This window comes from Lactuca saligna, chromosome 3 (assembly GCF_052625555.1).
Source record: "Lactuca saligna cultivar CGN05327 chromosome 3, ASM5262555v1, whole genome shotgun sequence".
NCBI classification, from domain to species: domain Eukaryota; kingdom Viridiplantae; phylum Streptophyta; class Magnoliopsida; order Asterales; family Asteraceae; genus Lactuca; species Lactuca saligna.
In genome coordinates, this window is record NC_136419.1 from 102,305,295 (window position 1) to 102,329,688 (window position 24,394).

General features: G+C 37.7%; 1 protein-coding gene across 1 annotated transcript; it reads left to right on the forward strand.

Moving 5' to 3' along the window:
• Positions 1-284: 284 nt before the first annotated feature.
• On the forward strand, positions 285-14,409 carry LOC145037071 (7-ethoxycoumarin O-deethylase-like). The gene is made up of 2 exons (XM_078985638.1): positions 285-1,238; positions 13,699-14,409. Exons 1-2 carry the CDS (start codon positions 366-368, stop codon positions 14,305-14,307), a joined length of 1,482 nt encoding a protein of 493 aa, XP_078841764.1. The 5' UTR covers positions 285-365; the 3' UTR covers positions 14,308-14,409.
• The last annotated feature ends 9,985 nt before the right edge of the window (positions 14,410-24,394 follow it).

Here is a 24,394-nt window from a genome sequence, read left to right on the forward strand (position 1 = left end):
TATCGAATGGTCTAATAATACTTGGATAAAGGGTATAAACAACCTTAGTTTATTCTAAAAATATGTTTACTTTTTAGATAATCGTGGGGACCTGAAATCAAAAAATTTACTACAGGTTGCGATTTTAGCGAGGTACAATAATTTAGATATTAAGTTATATATGCTAATTCATGCTGATGGAATTATGCAATCAATTAATTTAAACTGTAAATATGTATAAAAAAGCATCTCGAATTAACAAATAACTAAAACGTGGGCAAAACAAGGTAACTATAAGGGACCTAACTATAAACAACAATATATATGGTCATATCACACACTTAACTCAGGCATAACCAACAACACCTACGTCCTTGCCACCATTAATGGAGTTTATGCTTATTGCTCTTGGTTTGTTCTTATCCTACGCTCTTACTCGAGCCACACTCTCAATTTTTGGAGTCGGCAAACCCAAGAACCTACCACCAGGCCCAGCCCCGCTGCCGATCATCGGAAACCTCCACTTGCTCGGCAACCAACCACACCAGTCTCTAGCCAAGCTAGCAGCTATACATGGCCCAATCATGTTCTTAAACCTTGGTCGTACCTCCGTACTAGTCATCTCCACCGCTGCCGCCGCCAAAGAAGTCCTCCAAAAGCAAGACCTTGCTTTCTCCTCCCGCCATATCCCCGACGCCCTCACCGCCCACAACCATTCCACTTACTCCGTGGTCTGGCTCCCTGTCGCCACCCAGTGGCGGAGTCTTCGCAGGTTCTTTAACACCAACATCTTCTCTAGAAACTCCCTTGATGCTAACCAGCACTTACGCAGACAGAAAGTGCAAGAACTGGTGGCATACTGCCGGAAAGCTAGCCACTCCGGAGATTCAGTCAACATCAGCCGAGCTGCTTTCAGAACCTCACTGAATCTCCTCTCCAACACATTCTTCTCCAAGGATTTAACAGACCCGTATGAGGATTCTGGTAAAGAGTTTAAGGAGCTGGTTGGAAACATGATGGAGGAGGCCGGGAAGCCAAATCTTGTGGACTTTTTTCCGGTGTTAAGGAAGATCGATCCACAAGGGATCAGGAGGAGATTGACTCGTTATATTGGGAAGGCTTTTGAGGTTTTTGAGGAGTTGATTGAAGATAGGTTGGGGAATAGATCGAATCAGGATGATGTATTAAACGAGTGTTTGAAATTCAGTGAAGAGAATCCAGATCAGATGAATCGAACACACATCAAGAGCTTGCTTTTGGTACCTATTTATTTATTTTTCTTAGTATTTCAGACTTGGTTTCAACTTTCAACTACCCAGAAGTTAAATTGGTCTTTAAGTCTAAAAGGCTAAAACTATTATTGGGGTTTTCCCAAAAAAACATGACACTTTTTCTTTATTTTCCTAATTTACTATAAAGGTTTTCGTTTTTTTTTTTTTCATTTTCTTTTTAAATTTATAACTATTTTATTATTGTCTGTGCTATTTGTTTCATTGGACATCTAAGAGCTTTTCCGGAGATGTCCTACGAAGATTTTTTTTTTTTTTTTTTTTTTTTTAAAATAGCTATTAAGCCCTTTCCAATAGTCTTCAAAATAATAATTTGGTGTCAAATTTTGCTACAACCGGTTTCCATACTTTTTTTTAGTGATTTTGTACGATAACAAACCAAAATGGTGTGCTACTCCGCCAAAAGTGTGTAATTTGTTAGATAATTAATATAAATGTCAAAAACTAATTTCTAGATAATAAATAATTACAAATATTACATTAAGAACTTTAAGATAAGCCCGATATTATATATATAACATAAGTGAAAAAAACAGTAAAAAAAATATATAATTTAATCACTAAAATATTAAATTAATATGTTTTTAGTATAAAGTGTTAGTATGTGGTTGAAGTAACAACTTCATTACTATGATGTCAAAAACTCAAAATTTTAGTGTAGTTGTTGAAGTTGAGCTAAGGAGTTTTTTCAAAATAAAAACTATTAGAAATTTGAAAAAACTCCTCAAGCCACAAATGAAAGATTTTCAGTGAAATTATAAATTTACAAGCTCTTGATCTTTTTCAATGACTAATAATTATATATTTGTTAGCAACCTTTTATTTGCTTATTTATTTATTTATTTATTTATTATTATTTTAAAAAAACATAGTAATGCAGACTTATATTCATATTTTGTGTTTTTTTAAAACAATACATATGTTGAGAATCATTTAATTTAGTTGTGTATTTAAATTGATGAAAGTGAATTTAGTTTTTTAAGAATTTATTAAAAGCATACGTAGCCTTTCACCAAAACCAACTATATAGTATCATCGTAACTCACTAGGGATAAGCGGAAGTGTAACGTCACAAATTTAAGAATAAAATTTTTTATTTTTAAAATATAATAAACACCTATTTTTATAAAGTTACATTAAATCAAACCATTTGTTTAGAAACCATAATTCAGAATCAGAGTTATAAGCAAAACGATGCATAATCTTTAACCATAAATTTGTTGACGTGCGCGTGTACAGTCTCACATTCGCAATTCGATAAGTACCTAAAAACATTTAAATTAATCCATAATTATAAGTCAGGGCTTAATAAGTTCCCAAAATACCTCATACAACAGTACACATACAATGTATGCACATTGTAAAATTGGATTGCCTCCACCGAGCCCACAACATATGACTTGATTGCCTTTACTGGGTCCATAACATATAACTGGATTGCCCCCATCATGCCCACAACATAAGACTGGATTGTCCCTGAGCCTACAGCATAAAGCTGGACCGCTCCCGGGTTTGTTGGCCTACAATATGAAACAGTAATGCCTCAACCTTACCACACTATGTCGACATGTGCACCAAAACAATAACACGCAAACACCGTTAATCATAGCAGATCCGTCAGACTAACATAAAAATATATCATAACAACATCATACATATAAGGACATATACTTTCGTACAAATTATAGCGAGAAAACTCACATCAATCAGCATACAAGATGAACCACAAACTCGAGCTCAGGATATCAAGCATCCTCATGCTAAACACAAAATAAAACCCTAATTAACAATTAAGGTTATAACTAACTCCCAAAAAGTCTTGGTTCATAGCTAATCCTCCTTGGCGTAAAAGACCATTTTACCCATCCAAGACTAAATCCCAATGCAGTTGACCAAAAGTCAAATCGGTCAAAAAGTCAATGGTCAACCCTCAATTGACCTATGCTCAGTGGAGCATACTGCTCTATGTTCAACGTAGAGGACCTTCCTATACTCAGCATAGACAATGTTATGCTTAGCATAGCCTCGGAAGTCTAAAAACTCTATTAAGCTCTTAATACAAAAAGTCGATCCATCAAACTTTCAAATATTGACCTTTGTAATGTCTTAGTGGATAAATTTTCCAACTTTACCCATTAAGACACTCCCATCTAGCAAGATCTAAACTCTAAGCACTAAAATGAAAAAAAAAATGCTAACACAACTTGCATGGCTTAAAGAACAAGCACCAAAGCATAACTTACCAAGTCCAACAAGTCCCAAGAGTATTCCATATAGCTCAAATTCTGTTGGAGTTGTCTCAACTTCTAAATACTAACTCAAGGAACCAAAAAGGGAAAAATATAAAAAATAAAAAGATCTATGAAACCGATGAGCAAGTTAGAAGCTTTTTACTCATAATGGTGCAAGAATGAAGCAACCTTATTGGATCTATATGTGAACCCTTATTCTATGCACTTTACAAACACCTTGATCTTCAAGAATCAACCATCAAATGGGGAAAATAAGCTCACAAAAGATGCCAAGGCTCAAAACAATCGAGTGGAGTCTAGGGTTTCTTAAGGAATGATATGAGGTAATTGAGGCTAGTCATGGGAATGATCCCAAGAAGTTAGAGCCCTTAAATATGGCTCAAAACCTTAGGGTTAGGGTTTTGGTATGCAACAACTATGATCAATGTAGCATAACCTACGCTCAACATAGGTCATTATATTTGTGTCCTCTATTCATCACCTACAATCGGGTAAATTTCCCAATTTCCATTTCAAATTCACTCAATCATACATTCTTTGTTTGAACTCCATTTTCATCAATCTTTATATGCACGAAAAGGTATTAACGAGTCCCACATATCTATCTAGTTACTTTTGACTAAAAACGTATCTGTAACACCGTAAATTTCAAGACAAATTTTTCATTTAAAATAGTCATTTTACTCTTAGAAACACTTGTTTAAAATCTTATTCATAGTCGATTTACAAAACATAACTCCATTTTCACTTGCATAGAAAACCAAGATCCTCCAAAATATGACTCTTTCTCTGGTGTGTACAATCAAGCCGGTGCCGTCCCGCGATACAGAAAGAAACCTGTAAAACATCAAACAAAACACTGTAAGCACGAAGCTTAGTGAGTTCCCCAAAATACCACACATAACACATATTAGCCACTCGAGGCTATAACTCTGTGGGTCCGTGCACCCAAACTCTGTGAACCCTCAGGTTCTAACTCTGGGAACCTTCCGGTTCCAACTCTATAAACATGCACAACATAAATCACATAGAAATAATGCAGTACAACACATCACGTACATATATCATACAAATACTCTAATCACATAACTCTGGTTACCTACTCAAGGTAAAGTATAGTGAGAAGACTCACTTGGCAAGCAGAAAGCAGATATCCCCACACTTGAATCTCGAACTCGCCACCGCCTAACACGTAAGGCAAATACTCTCATGAATATAACTCTCGAGGCTAGAATAAATCCTCTCATAACACCCTCTTATGGGTAAAAGACTATTTTATCTCTCTCTTGGCCCAAAGGCCACATCGCTGTCCAAACCCTAAAACTCAACGGCCAACCTTTGGTCGAAATCAAAGTCCTCAGTCTAGGTCAACCCTTGACTGACTCTACTCGCCGAGTCAACCCTGTGACTCGTCGAGTTCCCATAATCAGAACTTCCCCATATCGCGACTCAACTCGTCGAGTCACCACGAGACTCGCCGAGTCCCACAACTCTGAGTCCACTCACACCCAACTCACCGAGTCATCCCTTGACTCACCGATTCTCGACTCAACCAGGAAATATTTGGGACTCTTCGTCAAGACTCGTCGAGTCCAAGAACAGACTCGCCGAGTCTACGGCTATCTTTAACCTACTCGCCGAGTTGTTCATACAACTCACCGAGTTCCAGGCCATCTTCGTCCAACTCGTCGAGTCCACCCATGTGACTCGCCGAGTACCGCCGGTCTGAATACATTCCGAAGCATTCCAGGCCATGCAACTGCTCCAAGACATAGATCTAGCCTCCTACCACTCATCCATCACGTAAAGTGGCAAACTTTACGTGAATCCAAAGAGATCTAAGCCGTTTGCACATTGGGACTAGGGTTTGGGACATGCAAGCTTCACTAAACACCCCAACACAGGGACTTTCATGCTCTCTGATTCTTCTCCCTTCCAGATCTGAGGTAGCAACCTCAGATCTAACCTCTAGACTTCCCATTTCATCCATAGACAACTTCTCACAAACCCCAAAATGAAGAAACAACATAATCAACAGGTCAAAAACGAGATACTACCTCTAAGTGATGCCCCAACTGCAATGCAATTCGAATCCAAGAAAAGCCCCTTGCTCCAAGCCTTCAGTCTTCCCAAAATTCCTTCAACCATTACTTCTCCAAGCTCCAATCCACTCAAAAATGGTGCTTCTCCGCGATTTAGGGTTTTCTGGGGCTCAAGGGGTGATAAAGAGGCTGGGAGGAAGACATAATGATCATTATATAAGGCTCAACCCCGAGCATTAGGGTTTTCTCCACTCAGTGCCTACTCGCCGAGTCCAATACACTGACTCGCCGAGTCGGCCACTTAACACGCGACCAAGTCGCGACTCTACTCGTCGAGTCCACACATGGACTCGCCGAGTCGCTCTTTCCCAATTTACTCTTTTAGCCCTTCAACTCTACTCTTGATATTTCGGGATGTTACAATTCTCCCCCACTTAAATTAGGCTTCGCCCTCGAAGCCTACAGTAACTCAACTCCAGAATTACTCCCACAACGTGCCACCTGGCCTTAATCGGACCAGATCTCACAAGGCATACCCATCGAAACTCGAACACACTTTCCATTTCCTTACGGTGTCCTGACCATTGTCTCGAACCGGGCACCGGATGCACCCTCTGATGACCACACACATCGATCCGAGAATTACCCATGAAGTATCACTGCCCCAAATCTCAACAATCACTCGACCCATAAGGGTTAGAAGACATGAACCATCGGATCCCCGATTCGAATCCCTCTCTATCCAATCCGTGACGACGGAAAGACCCACTCTTAAATCCCAGAGCAACTCCCATGAGTCCTCTTCTTGCAATCACACACCCATGCCGCACCAACCTTCGCACTCTCGGGTTAGGAAAACCCGTCACAATGATGACGTCTCTAACATCCCCAGGAGAAACCACCACTACGCACACAGCCCTCGATCAGAATCAAGTTGGGAGTCCCAGACTCCATCCCTACATCCATCCTGAGACTCTTGGCTCTACACCCGCGGAATCCTTCCGCGTCCTCAGCAGACATCCCATCATGATGTCATTCCATACCACTGTCACAGACACAGTGTTCGACCACCATACTCCAAATCATCCATTCTCACTACAACTTTCACTTCCGCGAATCAACACTTTCCCCAGTAAATGAGGATCCAACACTTCCTCCCATACAACAGCACAATGGGTGGCATACCAATGCACTAATGATGGCTGTTGAAATAGGATAACTCAACCAAGGATAAATACGTGCCGCAACACCCTCCGAAATCTAATACACATGCCCGAAGCATGTCTTTGAGCGTCTGAATCGTTCACTCCCTCTGAGGTGTCCTCCGACATCATCAGGATAAGCTCTAGCTCATCACATATCCCTCTTCGAAACTGAGCACCAGGTCAGCTTTTGACTCCACAGCTGAGCCTCCAAAGGTCACCCAAATCATGATCCAAATATCCCACTAACTTCCTCCCCGTGACCACTATCCCGGCCCCGTGACACGCAAGTCAAGAAATTCTCTTTTCCTTATGTAAGAAAGTACAATCCAACCGAGGATCATCTCCACTCTGATCTCTGGTTTCTGCTGCGCATATCCCTTGCCATCTCACCACATTCCCCGACAGAGACGGGGACCCCAGTCTCGTCCCCGGTCCAACATCCAGGTTCCAAAAACTCAATACTAGGGCTACTCAAGCCCAAAACTCTTCCACATCATACACTGATCGGAGAACATTCCATCATCACACTCTCTTGCCATATAGTGAGCACTACGACTCCCCGCGGTATCACAACACCCTCTGACTAGTGAGTACTACGGCTCCCCGCAGTATCACAACACCCTCTGACTAGTGAGTACTACGGCTCTCCGCAGTATCACAACACCCTCTGACTAGTGAGTACTACGGCTCCCCGCAGTATCACAACACCCTCTGACTCCACTAGCTCGTGCTCCACAGACTATCATAGGCGGCTACCCATACTCGTCTCGAATATTCATCACAGACTCTGGAGGCAATCGTCATAACAGATGCCCACCCTTGCGAAGATCCACTCTCCCAAGTAATCTCCCTGGATGCCCATACTCGAAGGGCTATCACTAGTTCCATAGATACCTGATATACCACAAGTCGTCTCAACTCAAGATTCACGAATAACTTCGAAATAAAGATATCAATACCCGGATACCTCGGAACACCCCCACCGATCATCACAAGATCCTGCCACAACCACAGGTTTCCTGCCCCAAGCACCATATAGATGCAATAATACATTCCCTCTGAACCCCGTAACTAGATCTTCATCTTTCCCAAGTTGCAACTTCGGTGTATTCAATTTCCCAATTGCAATACGAAGAAACGCTAACGCTACGAAATACGCTGATAATTCTCCGAAACCCTTTTTCCCGCCACTCAAAACCCAAACAAGGATACGCATACCGACCCGGGAGTTGGCTGCCCAATCATTCTTTATCTACTTGCCCCAACACTGACCAATACCAGATTCCTGACTAATAAACACCTGTCGTGGAGACATTCATCCTTCTCAAACAAGTACTTCCCGCATTAACTCACTCCGACCCCTTTCCTCGATCACCGACATCTATGGTCTCATGATTTCTTACCGCATATCTCTATACTCCACTTATAACTGCTCCTGACAAATCTCTGCTTTCTTACATACGGCACCCGGTTCTCCCCCACTTAGGGTTCAAACCGTCACCAAATAGCACACAACTATTCCATAACTATATTCTCCAGCAAAATCGCACCTGCCCCCGGAAGTGCTACACAACGCCCGATAATCCCCCTTACGGAAATGAATCGACTTCATATACTCTGAACCTCTGATGAACTCCTCAAGAACTTCTCGTCACGTCTGCCTCTAGTCGTTCCAAATATCTTACCAATCTAGTACCAACAAATCAACTGCTCAACAACATCCCTGGCTCATAGACTGAACCATAAAATCACCGTACCCCTCACCTCAACTCATCAACCAACGCTCCAACACCGGGATCACCCCACGAACAAGGACCCACTCCCATATTCAACACCCCATGGATAGAAAACTCTCTGCACCGCTAAACTCGACTGAACTCCCCACTGATACCACTACCATACACCCGACTATACTCAATTAGGTATAGCGTGGCCCTCGACTATCTTAGTCCCAACTGACTATCTGCTCATGATAGATCACTGCCTCGCGGCACACATGTTACCTGATACTCTGGGGGGAAATCATCATCAATGACGACCTGCAAGGTTTACCCCTAAACCCAAAACCAAAACATCATGCTTCTCATATTCTCACACTTACATAATTAGTACCTCCCCGATCATAAGAGGTGACATCTCCTTTATCGACTGATCACTCAACTCAGATCGAAATTCTCCCTTCCACTGACTCCTTACTAGAATACTCTGAGGGACTCTCGATCTCCCTCTCAAGGGATGCCTCTTCGAACTTACTCGTGACCGAATAACCAGAGAACCACAAACATCATTCACTACGAACCATGGTACTCCTTCCACGACATCTCTTCTCAATATGCCCCGATGTATGGTACCCTAACCATGACATCACTCCCCAATTCTCTCCGATGTATGGTACCCGGACCATAACATCACTCCTCAATCTGCTCTGATGTATGGTACCCGAACCATAACATCACTCCTCAATCTGCTCTGATGTATGGTACCCGAACCATAACACCACCCCTCAATCTGCCCTGATGTATGGTACCCGAACCATAACATCACTCCTTGATCCGCTCCGATGTATGGTATGCAAACCATAACATCGCTCCTCAATCTACTCTGATGTATGGTACCCGAACCATAACATCACTCCTCAACCTGCCCTGATGTATGGTACCCGAACCATAATATCACTCCTCGATCCGCTCCGATGTATGGTACTCAAACCATAACATCACTCCTCAATCTGCTCTTTAGAACCTTCAAAATACTCCCTGTGTCAAGTATGGGTCCTCTGCTTTCAGTAGTACGGGCCCATACTACCTGCCACATCTACCCATACTTTCCACACGGACCATCCCAGAGCTTCTAAATAGCTGCTCGACCTGCTCTTTCACCAATCCCATCGCGCGTGCTCGCTCCCCAGCGAAATTCTCTACTCTACAAGCGCACTCATCTGGATAGGGTTATTCCCTAGGCTCTTCCGTCGTCCTCCCACTTCTTTGCTATCAGCTGCCGAAGAGCTCCTAATGATGCCAGCCATCTACCTCCTGAATATCGTCATATTCACTTGGTAGCTGACTCCCATCATCGAGAGTTCCACAAAGCACAAAGCAAGCAACATTCGAGCATCGAAGGATACATAGGACTCCCTCTCTGTGATAACTCCACCTTCTCAGCTCATCCTCGAAAGTACCACCGAACTCTGTAACTCTACCCCTCATGGGTTCTAACTGGATACTCTCACTCATCACATACTTAAAACATAACACATATAACAATGAGTCCTAGGCTAAGGCATCACAAATCAGGCCACTCTAGTCCTAACATATGAAATACCTAGCCTGTCTCTAGCATGCAATAATATCTCATAAAGTGCATCATACATATCTCATAACACAAAAATAAGGGTATTTTGGAAAATCACCGTTCGGGCTCTGGCTGATTGTACACACTGCTCCTTCTTGCTTTCTCTTTGAACTCTTATTCACTTTTAGAAAATTATTTCTTTAAAAACTTTTCGTACTTCCTCAGTTTAAGTCCAGATTTACCCGAAGGCGCATCCGAATCCCTCAAACCAAGGCTCTGATACCAACTTGTAACACCGTAAATTTCAAGACAAATTTTTCATTTAAAATAGTCATTTTACTCTTAGAAACACTTGTTTAAAATCTTATTCATAGTCGATTTACAAAACATAACTCCATTTTCACTTGCATAGAAAACCAAGATCCTCCAAAATATGACTCTTTCTCTGGTGTGTACAATCAAGCCGGTGCCGTCCCGTGATACAGAAAGAAACCTGTAAAACATCAAACAAAACACTGTAAGCACGAAGCTTAGTGAGTTCCCCAAAATACCACACATAACACATATTACCCACTCGAGGCTATAACTCTGTGGGTCCGTGCACCCAAACTCTGTGAACCCTCAGGTTCTAACTCTGGGAACCTTCCGGTTCCAACTCTATAAACATGCACAACATAAATCACATAGAAATAATGCAGTACAACACATCACGTACATATAGCATACAAATACTCTAATCACATAACTCTGGTTACCTACTCAAGGTAAAGTATAGTGAGAAGACTCACCTGGCAAGCAGAAAGCAGATATCCCCACACTTGAATCTCGAACTCGCCACCGCCTAACACGTAAGGCAAATACTCTCATGAATATAACTCTCGAGGCTAGAATAAATCCTCTCATAACACCCTCTTATGGGTAAAAGACTATTTTATCTCTCTCTTGGCCCAAAGGCCACATCGCTGTCCAAACCCTAAAACTCAACGGCCAACCCTTGGTCGAAATCAAAGTCCTCAGTCTAGGTCAACCCTTGACTGACTCTACTCGCCGAGTCAACCCTGTGACTCGTCGAGTTCCCATAATTAGAACTTCCCCATATCGCGACTCAAATCGTCGAGTCACCACGAGACTCGCCGAGTCCCACAACTCTGAGTCCACTCACACCCAACTCACCGAGTCATCCCTTGACTCACCGATTCTCGACTCAACCAGGAAATATTTGGGACTCTTCGTCAAGACTCGTCAAGTCTAAGAACAGACTCGCCGAGTCTACGGCTATCTTCAACCTACTCGCCGAGTTGTTCATACAACTCGCCGAGTTCCAGGCCATCTTCGTCCAACTCGTCGAGTCCACCCATGTGACTCGCCGAGTACCACCGGTCTGAATACATTCCGAAGCATTCCAGGCCATGCAACTGCTCCAAGACATAGATCTAGCCTCCTACCACTCATCCATAACGTAAAGTGGCAAACTTTACGTGAATCCAAAGAGATCTAAGCCGTTTGCACATTGGGGCTAGGGTTTGGGACATGCAAGCTTCACTAAACACCCCAACACAGGGACTTTCATGCTCTCTGATTCTTCTCCCTTCCAGATCTGAGGTAGCAACCTCAGATCTAACCTCTAGACTTCCCATTTCATCCATAGACAACTTCTCACAAACCCCAAAATGAAGAAACAACATAATCAACAGGTCAAAAACGAGATACTACCTCTAAGTGATGCCCCAACTGCAATGCAATTCGAATCCAAGCAAATCCCCTTGCTCCAAGCCTTCAATCTTCCCAAAATTCCTTCAACCATTACTTCTCCAAGCTCCAATCCACTCAAAAATGGTGCTTCTCCGCGATTTAGGGTTTTCTGGGGCTCAAGGGGTGATAAAGAGGCTGGGAGGAAGACATAATGATCATTATATAAGGCTCAACCCCGAGAATTAGGGTTTTCTCCACTCAGCGCCTACTCGCCAAGTCCAATACACTGACTCGCCGAGTCGGCCACTTAACACGCGACCAAGTCGCGACTCTACTCGCCGAGTCCACACATGGACTCGTCGAGTCGCTCTTTCCCAATTTACTCTTTTAGCCCTTCAACTCTACTCTTGATATTTCGGGATGTTACAGTATCAATCTAAAATCCTTAGTTCATGAAAGAAGCCTGAAATATCACATTTCTAATTTTACCCTTTTGCTTCAAGGCACAAATCGAGGACTTTAATAACTTAAATCCAAAATTATCAACATCCAAAAGGCTCTAGACTCTATTCCTTTGAAGCCCAAGACCTTACTCGATCAAATTCTGACCCAATGTCTGGAAATTAGAACATCACGGAAACTCGATGTTACAGGAAGTACTGGGAAAAAAAACTGGACATGTATTTTCAAGTGGTGCGATTCTTGGTTATGCAAAATGGATGTCCCGAAATTAGAAAATCACGAAAACTAGGTGTTACAAGAAGAACCCGAAAAACAAGAATTTGACCTATATTTTCAAGCGGCTCGGTTCTTGGCTATGCAAAATAAAAAATTCCAATCCCAGTTTTAAGATCGGTTTGGTCCTCTAAACGCTATTCAAAAACCTGAACCGGAACCGGATCTTAAATTTAAAAAGACATTATCCATGCAGTTGATTGTATGCTTTCAGAATATTTTATTATTCTGTCCTGCTTTATAAAATAAGCATAAATCACTCATATGAAGTTGGAGTTACTTGATTTTGTTCCAACATATGATTTGTTGTTTGTACTCCATTTTAGACTAAAAAGACATCTTTTGCTTGAATATTGAAACAGTTACAAGCTTGGAAAGATAAATATCAATGCTCTGTTTTTTTCTATTTCAACATTTTTATTTTTTATTTTTGTCCTATTTTTAAAAATATACATAACTCACTTGTATTAAATCGGAATTACTTCATTTTCTCAAATGTGTAATTTATTTTAGAATGTAAAAAAGACATATTTTTGTTAGATATTGAATCATATACAGACCCCAGAAGACAACCTATATTTGTTGCGTTTTTTTTAATAGTTTCAACATTATTATTCTTGGTTCCATTTTGAAAGTGTGTTGTTATTCTTTGCTCCATTTTGAAAATGCATTACTATTTTGGTTCCATTTTGAAAGTAAATTGCTATTCTTGATTCTATTTTGAAAGTGCATTGATATTATTAGTTCCATTTTGAAAGTCTATTGATATTCATGGTTCTAAATTGGTTCCATTTTGAAAGTGCATTATTGTTGCAAATCACAAAAACTGATTTTGTTCTAAAAATAACCAAAAAATCAGTACCATTACCAACACCGAAAGTCTGGTTCTCAGCTCATATAGTATGACAAATCCGATTCTGGTTCCAAATCGGTTCGGTTCCTGTCCAATTTTAAAGCTCATCCCAATAACCAACTCCTTTAAGTTCTAATTCTAACTCAACTTTACTTTCAATTTGTTACAAGAGGTTGACACTATCAATCTCCATTAGTAAACATGTGTGCACTAATTTTAAACTCTTCTACCAACAACATTGCAATAAATTTCATAATACTATTTGATTGTTTCCAAATAATTTTTGTTACCAAAAATCGATTCAGTAGTTTTATTTCTCATTTCTAAAATTAATATGTTATTATTTATATATGTTTGTAGGATTTGTTTGCGGCTGGCACCGATACGACTTTAAGCTCGTTAGAATGGGCAATGACAGAAATACTATGTAATCCACACACCTTGACCAGAGCCCAAAAGGAGCTCAAAGACGTTATTGGTAAGGGGAAGATGGTAGAAGAATCTGACATATTAAGGTTGCCTTACTTAGCATGCATCTTGAAAGAAACCCTACGGATTCATCCACCAATCCCCTTCTTAATCCCACGAAAAAATCATACTGAGATCAAACTCAACGACTACATTATACCAAAAGGTACCCAAGTGCTAGTCAATTCATGGGCCATAGGACGAGACTCGACCTTTTGGGAGGACTCAATGAAGTTCAAGCCAGAAAGGTTTTTGACTTCAAGTCTTGATGTTCGGGGTCGTGATTTTGAACTAGTTCCCTTTGGCGCCGGACGGAGAATTTGTCCTGGTTTACCACTTGCAAATCGTGTGCTTCCCGTGATGTTGGGATCATTACTCAATAATTTTAATTGGAAGCTTGATGGTGGACTTGGACATAACGAATTGGATATGAATGAGAAATATGGGATCACCCTGCAAAAGGCAAACCCTCTTTGTGTATTTCCGGTCCCTATAAATTAATTTCTATGTATTTATATCGTTTACTTTTATTTTAATGTTTTTAATTATCTTCCATCATAGTCATTCTCATATCAAGTAAATAAGGATTGTAATGTAATTACATTTTAATTTCTTCAAGATTATATGTTATGCATGCATCGCTATGTAGTATAAATTTGATGAGAAATGGCACATACCATTGTCTATTTCTTTTATGCAGTAAATATTGGATAGAAAATCATGAAAAGTAACACTTAGTTAGATGAAATTTAAAGATAAAAGAACATCCTATAATGAAATATGCCAGGTCGTGAGGTGAATTACTTTTTTCACATTTAATTTTACTTGATAAGTGTAAAATCAGCAACATAAAATAAAAAGTTGACATTTTTCTGATTGAATAGTTATTTGTCCCACTATTAATATGGTAATTTTGAACATGTGTTAGGCCGGTGGGTCTACAAGCCCTACAACATAATGTAAGGTGGTGTCACCATAGCAGTACCACAACAACCAATGTGCGGTGGTGCCATGGACCACACTTATTTTTCTCCCCCACCCCAACCTCAACAAATTCTTAATCAACACATTACATTATGACACTTGTTAGCCCAATTATATTCCATAAATCCCCCCCCCCCCCCCCCCCCCCCTAAATACATTTGGGGAAACCAATCCTTGACGAAGCCGAAAATCAGGTTTGTTCGGGAAATGCAACCCGAATCCCAATCTCATATCGTTTGACCCCAAAGGAAGTGGAAATGAAAAAACACGATAAAAAATTGAGCCCCTCAACAATGGACACTAGAAGAAGAGAAAGTATTAGCAGAATCATGGTCTGACATTTTCAAGAATTTCATGAATAAAAATGTGCAACCAAATGATCATTTTTTACTATGCATTACCGAGTTGTTTCTCAACAAAATAAGTCATGTCGAGTACCATACAATGCACTAATGTGCGACCTAGTTTCTTGAAATGAACAAGACGGTAACCAAGTTCAACGGGACGTACAAAAACTTGATGGGTCAACGAAAAAGAGGGGAAAGAGATATAAACATTTTTGAAATGGTACTTAAAATATTTAAAATTAACAATAAAGGAGGTCATTAAAAATTTTCGACATGGCTCCCTGTCACTACCCAATGGCAGAGTCTTTGCAAGTTCCTTAACACCAACATTTTCTCCGGTAGCTCCCTTGATGTTAACCAATACTGATGGAACCGGAAAGTACAAGAACTCGTGGCATACTGCCGAAAAGCTAGCCACTCCAGAGATTCAGTCAACATCAACCGAGATGCTTTCAGAATCACCCTGAATCTTCTATCTAACATGTTTTTCTCCAAGGATTTAACCGATCCATATGTGGATTCCAATAAAGAGTTTAAGGAGCTGGTTTCAACTTTATGTTTATTTATATATCTTTATTGTATTTCAGAAACTTTCAACTATATGCTTAAGTACATTATGTTTAATTGGTTTTTAACACATGTCTAAAACTATTATTGGGTTTTCCTCAATAACAAGACACTTTCTAATCGTTTTCATATCCACTACAAAGTTTTTTTTAATTATAATTACTAGAAATTGCTTTTTTCCCGCTTCTGTGACGACGCATGTATCTACTTATGTCTACTTTGAAGGTGGTGCAATCTATAAATTTTTTATAGGCAATGACCATTTTTATTTAAAAAAAAAAATACATATAGACCTTTTATGTAAACTAGTAAAAACGTTCGTGCATTGCAGCAAGTTTGTACGTGTTTGCTATTATAGACTAAAAAATATAAATTTCTTATATTGTTAAAAAAAAGGATAAAATAGGTTGCTATTTTCCGGAATTAGCCCAAAAGAATACTAAAAAAATACCTAAATAGTAAGGTCGAATTGTAGAATGGAATGTTTTAGTTGTTGTATAGAGGCTTTAAATCCTTTTCTTGTTGTGTAACTTCTTCGGTGTATGTTCAATTCGGTTGCAAAATAGTTTTCAACCTCTGCTAATAAATTACTATAATGCCTCTCCACTTTAAACTTCATTTTACTTAGACAAAACTTCAAAAATGGTATCTGTGGCTTTCGGAAATCTGAAGTTTAGTCATTAATTTACAAAAATCTCACGGATCGTCCCCGTGGTTTCAAAACGTTTAACATGTGATCATTTTCGTTAACTCCGTTAACTTTTAGCCGTTAAGTAAAGGACATTTCTGTCTTTTCACTACCATAGGGACCATTTATGAAGTTTTGTCTTATTTAAAAAAAATATATTTAATATTAAAGGTCTCTCTCTCTCTCTCTCTCTCTCTCTCTCTCTCTCTCTCTCTCTCTCTCTCTCTCTCTCTCTCTCTCTCTCTCTCTCTCTCTCTCTCTCTCTCTCTCTCTCTACCAACGAACATCAAGAACCCAACCACACACTCTCTCTCACTAAACTTTGAAGGGATCCATTCATTGGAACATCTGATGCAGTGTCTCAAGATTCTGAATGTGGGCAACAATGCTCTCTCAAACAATTCGTCGAACACCTTCAGTGCATGGTTTATCTTCCCTACTTTCCAACATAATTATTAAACTATCAATATCGAGAGCATGCAAATTAAACATTCCCCTCGTACATCCAGTTCAGAAAATAAAAAGATCATGCATAAGGGGGGGATACGAAATTGAAGACGATACCCATTTGTTCCTTCGATCTCGGCTGACTTATGAACAAGGGAAACAATCGACTAAAAAAATAAAAGTGGTGGTGACCGATTTACTCACAGCAGCAGTAAAATGGTTATGGTCGGACTTTCATCAATAATGACGACAACGAAGTTGGTCAGCGATGGAAGGAGGGTGACGGTGGTGGTAGTGGCAGCTCTGGCTACCTCGTCTCTCTTCTATCCGACAGCACGCGGTGGGAGGAAACAAAAGGGAAAGCAGAAACGACGCCAGGATGTCTAGTGGTGGTAGGTTACGACAGGAGGAGGCAAAGAAGTTGCTATTGTCGGATGTGGTGGTCCTTTTCACCAGTGAAGTGAGTAATGAGAGAGAGAGTGACGAGGGAAGGTGGTCTTGGGTGGTTTCTGATAGCTTGCTCTGATTAGTGGTAAGAGAGGGAGAACTACAGTGGTTCTCAATGGTTACAACAACAAGAACACCCTTGGGAGTAGTGGTGTTTCTTGGTAGTGAAGGAAAAGGGGAAGGGCGGTAGAAAAACGGTGAATGGAAGGTAGTAAATGGTGGTGTTTGAGGGTGGGTTTGAGTGATCAAACGGGATTGAAGATGAATGGTTGGGTTGTGGTTTCCAGTGAGGAAGGAGGTGATGGCAGTGGCGATTTTATGGTGGAAGGTGGTGCCACCGTGTGGAATCGTAAGTTCTTGAGAGAGAGAGAGAGACAGAGAGAGAGAGGGAGAGAGAGAGACCTTTAATATTAAATAATTTTTTTTTCAAAACTTCATAAATGGTCCATGTGGTAGTGAAAAGACAGAAATGCCCTTATTTTTTGGTTGTGGTAGTAAAAAAATAGTGGAAAGGGGTTGTGATCGAGAATCGTTTAAAAGGGGAAGAGGGTTGTGATTTTCGATGAGTTTGTGTGACGATCGAGGGTGAAGACGGAAAGAAGAGCAGCGGTCGATTTCTTAGGAGGGTACAAATTGAGTGTGAATCGACTTTGGAAGACAATGAGACTTTTTTTTTTGTACGAATTGATTTCCCAACTTATTTTTTGGCTTTATAGGAGCACAATGTGAGTTTTTTTTTGTCGAAAATGTTACTGAACCGGCTATTAGAGGTTGACAAGGACTAAAAGAGCGGGACATATCCTAGTTTAGGGACCCATAAAGTCCGACAAAAACTTTCGGGACTCAATGGCTAAACCTTAGAAAAATTCATAGGGCATTTTGTCGTTTTCCCTAATAAAAAACAGAAATTATATTGAAATTTCTCAAAAATTAGGTTCTAAATAAAGTAATATTAAGATACAGTTCATTGAGCGTAGTCTTCATGAAATCTTTCGAATGTATGTAGAAAAATAGTAACCGTTGGGGGACCTGCTCACATATCTGATGCCTTGCCACCTGACTTCAACCATCGTAGGTTCAGAGAAATGAGAGAAGATGGAAGGAAGTCGAGCAGCGACCTAGTAGAAAAAGACAAAATCAATGGTTTTTTTTTTTTTTTTGAAGAAAGGTGAGTTTCATATTGGTTTTGGAGGACCCAATTTGACATCCAAAGAAGCTCTATTTTTTCCACATCATATTCAAACCATCAAACGTAATGGCTATCCGACATACCATTATTCCTTATATTCCAGCGTAATGGTGCGATTGACAAGAGCAAAAGTGGAAGAACAACAGTGTTCAAGAAGAATGGCGGGGGTAAGTGGTGGGAGAAATTGTTCATAAAATGCAAAAGTGAAATCGATGTAGGAAAGAATGTTTCCAACAGAAAAAACTCACAGAAAAACAACACGTATGGAAGAAGCGGATGATAGTCCACATTAAAAAAAGGTGGAAAAATGAATAAAATAAGGCGGCAAAATTGTAAAATCCATAAACTTCGGTATTGTTAAACACTTTTCATTTAATATATTTAGACGTGAGACTCATCTATTACATGACTACATGAGTTTATTTAAAAGAAAAATTAAATATAAAATTTTAAACATTTGAGAAGTATAAATTTATAAGAAAAGTGAGAAAATATTGAATTATAAAAATTAAAATGTTTTCTTTTTCTTTTTTAAATTTAAATAAATAATTTAGATAAATAAATAAATAAAATTAATAAATATTTAATTTAGTAATTTTGAAATTAGAAGAAAAGTTCATTAGTGAAATTGATATATGTTTATTATTGCATTTAAACACTATTTAACATTTAATAAAATAAAAAATAAAAAAACCATAAAATGATATGTGAAATAAAAATTAATTTAAAATAATCATAAAATTACATGTAGCAAAATAAATAAAAATGTAATATACCATAAAAATATATTTATTTATTATTAAAGAGTATTATAATTATTCTGTTTTATTTTTTTCTGTTCGTTTCATTCGGTATCGGTATTTAAGATCTTTTGCTAAAATACTGTAAAAGGCATCTCCAATGGGCCTTAAAAATAATAATTTGATATCAAAATTTGCGACAACCGAACTCCAAAATTTGCTACAATCGAATTCCAAACTTTGAACAATTTTGGTGATTTTGTAAAGTAACACAACAAAACGCTGCGCTGCTATTGAAACTACTATGGAACCCATAAAAAAAAAAAAATCTTTTGAATTGTAATTTGTTGGGTTTTTTTTATAGTACAATCTTGTTATTTTGGAAAAAAAAAATTAAAATTTAAAATTTCTTATAATATAAGAAACCCATAAATCTAGAAAATATATATTTAATATATATAGCCTTTGTAGATTTGTAGATTTAAATGTTATTGTTATTATTATTATTATTATTATTATTATTATTATTATTATTATTATTATTATTATTATATTATTATTATTATTAAAAACATAATTAAATAAATTATTTTTCTAACTTGTTTATATTATTATTATTAAATAAACACATATATAAATACATTTAAAATACATTTTTTATATATATTTATTATATGTATACATATTTTTTAATTTATATATATTATTTTTATTTTCTTATTACAACTTTTTGAGAAAAAAAATAAGTATTTTTACGTTTCCAAAATGAAAAAAAAAAAAACATATTAAATAAAAGAAAACCTTAAAAGCATTTTTAAGGTATTAAACATATAAGTACATATTTTATATGTATTTATTACATACACATATTATTGAACTTTTTATGTTTTTTTTAGCCCTAAACATTATGCGTAAATCCCGGACAAAATTATATATATATATATATATATATATATATATATATATATATATATATATATATATATATATATATATATATATATATATATATATATATATATATATATATATATAGGGTTATGTTCATTTGAGACCACCTATATTTTGTGAGACCGTGAGACGCATTTTTTTATATTTTTTTATTTTTTTTTAATTTTTTTATATTTTTTTTTTAGTTAATTCATGTTCCGAAAATAATATTTAAAAAAAGAATTTTTTGATTTTTCCTTTTATTTTGCATTTTAAAATTATTTTTAGAATATGTACATTGTAATATTCTATTTAGAATATTCCATGTATTTTTCAAAAAAAATAGAATTTTTTTTTTATTTTTTTAGTTAATTTAAGTTCCGAAAATAATATTTAAAAAAAGAATTTTTAAATTTTTCCATTTATTTTGCATTTTAAAATTATTTTTTATAATATGTCAGTGTAATATTCTATTTAGAATATTTCACGTATTTTTCAAAAAAAAACGGATTTTTTTTATTTTTTTATATTTTTTTTAGTTAATTCAAGTTCCGAAAATAATATTTAAAAAAAGAATTTTTGGATTTTTCCATTTATTTTGCATTTTAAAATTATTTTTAGATTTGGTCTCACAGTCTCACAAAATTAAAATGGTCTCAAATGAACCTGAACATATATATATATATATATATATATATATATATATATATATATATATATATATATATATAGAACTTTTTACGTTTTTTTTCGTCCTCAACGTATTATACGAGCATTTTATGCGCAAAACCCGGGCAAAATCAAATAGATCAATATTTGCGGCAATTGAGAGAAATGATGTATCTTTCGTATCCTAGGTTCAACTCCTTCCCCACATTCCTTATTTAACGTACAGTGCCCCAACCTCCGATCGCGCTTCTCCTTCAACCTCTCATAAGTTCAACTCGTTCCCAACGTTCTTACTATCCTATTATTGATTGTCTTTGGAAGGTTTTTTCAAGGAGTATAAGGGCCTCCACCTCCTATTCATTTTTTTTCCTCCGCCTTGTGTTCGTGTTCCTCCTAATTTGATTTGATTTATTGTTGTAGTGAAGTAATATGAAGAATTTATGACATCAAATCCCGATTAGACCCTCAATCTTCTGCTTTGAATCCTTTCTCTCACTTGATTTTATTTTGTTTAGTTTAATTTTGATCTACTAAGTATAAATTTCTAATTTGATTTAATTTTTTGGTAGGTGTAGAAGTAAGTTGAAGATGTCAGTTTGATATATGACTGCTAATTGGATGCTTTGTGCTTGAATTCCAAACTTCGTCTTATCAGTTTCTCTCTCACGCTTCTCGAACACCCTGTAGATATGGAGGTTTGATTTGGATAGTTCACTGAATCACAAAGACGTTTGATCTGTACGTCGATAAGTGGTATTTAAAACTATTACTATGTACAATTTTGTTTTTGTGATGTATGTTCTACTCATTGCAGTTTGTATATTTTGTTTTAGCATTGGCGTGAAGTTTGGTGTACCTGTTACCAATTCAATTTGAGACATACCATTTACGATGTGGCAACAACATATGACCTTTGAATACCTACGTTTTGAAACTACTTCAAAAGTATTTGGCATAAGTTTCAAACTTGGATCAAAAGGAGTACTCACACGAGAACAATTTGAACAATTAAACTTCTTAAATACTTTCGCAATGCAATGAGACTATGAAATTGAGATTCCTTGATGTTCATGCTTGATTCTTATTCCAGAATCACTTCTGCCACCCCCGTATCCTTTACAAAGAACTCAGATGATAAAAATTCTTTGGTCATCTCAACTTGCCTTTGATAAACATATCATCTATATATAAGAATATGATCACTCCTCAACGTATTGTACAGTTGGACAACCGTTGACCTCATTTCTCCTTCAACCTCTCTTGAGTTCAACTCCTTCCTCACCTTATTACTCTCCCACTACGGATTATCTTGGAATTTTTTTTCAAGGAGTATTAAGCCCTCGACCTCCTATTCATTTTTTTATTTCCTTCGTCTTTAGTTCCTGTTGCAGCTAATTTGATTTGATTTCCTTTTGCAGGTCTCAAGTAATATGAAGAACTTATGACATTAAATCCTTGTCATACCCTCGATCTTCTGCTTTGAATCCTTTCTTTCACTCGATTTTCTTTTGTTTAATTTAATTTTGATCTACTAGGTATAATTTTTTAATTGATTTGATTTTTTTGGCAGGTTCAGAAGTAATTTGAAGAAGTCGACTTATATATGACTGTCAATTGGATGTTTTGTGACATTCCCATTTTCACGGCCATAAAAGATCGATTTTGTTTATGCTTTATAAAAATCAAAGTATCTCTTTTAATAAAAATGTTGCGGAATTTGTTCCCAGTAAAACATGATAAATACGTTATCAAACCATTTCCGAAGAAAAATATTTTTATTCATTTTAAAACATTTGGGATGTCATCGTGAATACATAAGCATAAGCATAAACAGAACTTACATTCATTATCACTAGTGATTTATATCTCTTTCATCTCTCAGTGTAATGCGACTTCATATCAACACCATAAATAAATTGAGTGGGTCAGGTTTGGAAACTTGGTGAATACATAGGGTTTTCAACCCACAATAATATAATTATTATGTTTAAATATCAAACAATCAACCCAATTACCCATCCCCATTATCTTCCTTACTTTTAAGGGTCTACCCTAAGAGTCATATATCCTGCATTCGTTCATTTCAAAGTCCCTCGCTTCCAGGGTTTATAACACAGACACTAATTCCATAGCTGCCAATGCATTAAATCCATAGCTGTTAAAGTTAATTTATGAGGTACTAAATCCATAGCTACCAATGTTTATTTAACAGGCACTAAGTCCATAGCTACCAGGTACTAAGTCCATATCTACCAACACCTAACAAGTACTAATTCCATAGCTAACCGTGTTTACCTAATAGGTACTAAGCCCATAGCTACCAGTGTATGTCCAATAGGCACTAAGTCCATAGCTGTTGATGTTATTTATTAGACACTAAGTCTATAGCTGCCAATGTTTACTCACATCATCTTTTATCTATCATTATTCATCTACTCATGTCATACTCAACATATTTATGGATATAAAATACATATACAGTTTAAATCATTTTAAAACATGTATAAAATTGTAACAACCCAAAATACAACCAAAAAATTTTTATTTTAATAATACTAAAAATCACATCATATATAATAAAACCACAGAATGAGAAACTCAAATATCATAGTACTGTGTCAAACTAATATGTATCAATCATAGTAATATCCAAAATAAACTCCCAGGATAAACTGAAGCTGGGGTGTGTAAGATGCCATCAACCCGAGCTCTTCCCTTTGCTAACAGAAGTACCTGAAACCAAAACTGATAACTGTAAGCACAAAGCTTAGTGAGATCCCCCAAATTACCACATACCATACAATAACATATAAAGCACATACTGGGCCTTGCCCACTGCATTGGACCGAAGTCCGGAAACTGCATCGGACCGAAGTCCGAAAACTAACTAGGGCCTTTCCCTCTGCATCGGATCGAAGTTCGGGAACTACATCGGACCGAAGTCCGAAACTAACTGCATCGAACCAAAGTCCGGAACTGACTGCATTGAACCGAAGTCCAGAACTAACTTCATTAGACCGCAGTTCAGAACTGACTGCATCGGACTGAAGTCCGAAACTGACTGAATCATAACATAAACATAAACATATCAACTAGCATGAACACATATACTGCATACTAAATTGGACCGGAGTCCAGAACACATAACACAAAACATGCTTGAATCACAAAGACATCAAGAATTCTAACTACTACATCGGACCGAGGTTCGGAACTACTGCTAACTAAACAGGCCGGCATTATGGCCATAGACCCATTCCTACTGGAAGGAAAACTCACCTCGTAATGCTGTCTGCTGAGATGCTAACTCTAACGCTAGCTGGCTGCTGCTCCGGAACTGTCCGGCTTCAGATCCCACAAAACACTAGGTCAGGTACTTATAAATGCCCTTAGGGTAAAATGGTTGTTTTACCCCTGATCAGAGTCAACTCCCTGGTCAAAGTTAACTCCCCGATCAAAGTCAACTTCCAATTCACTGGGCTCGCCGAGTCAGGGCGTAGACTCGCCGAGTCCCTCCATTACTAACTATGACTTTAATTCACCGAGTCCCTTCCCCCACTCACTGATTCACCCTGAACTC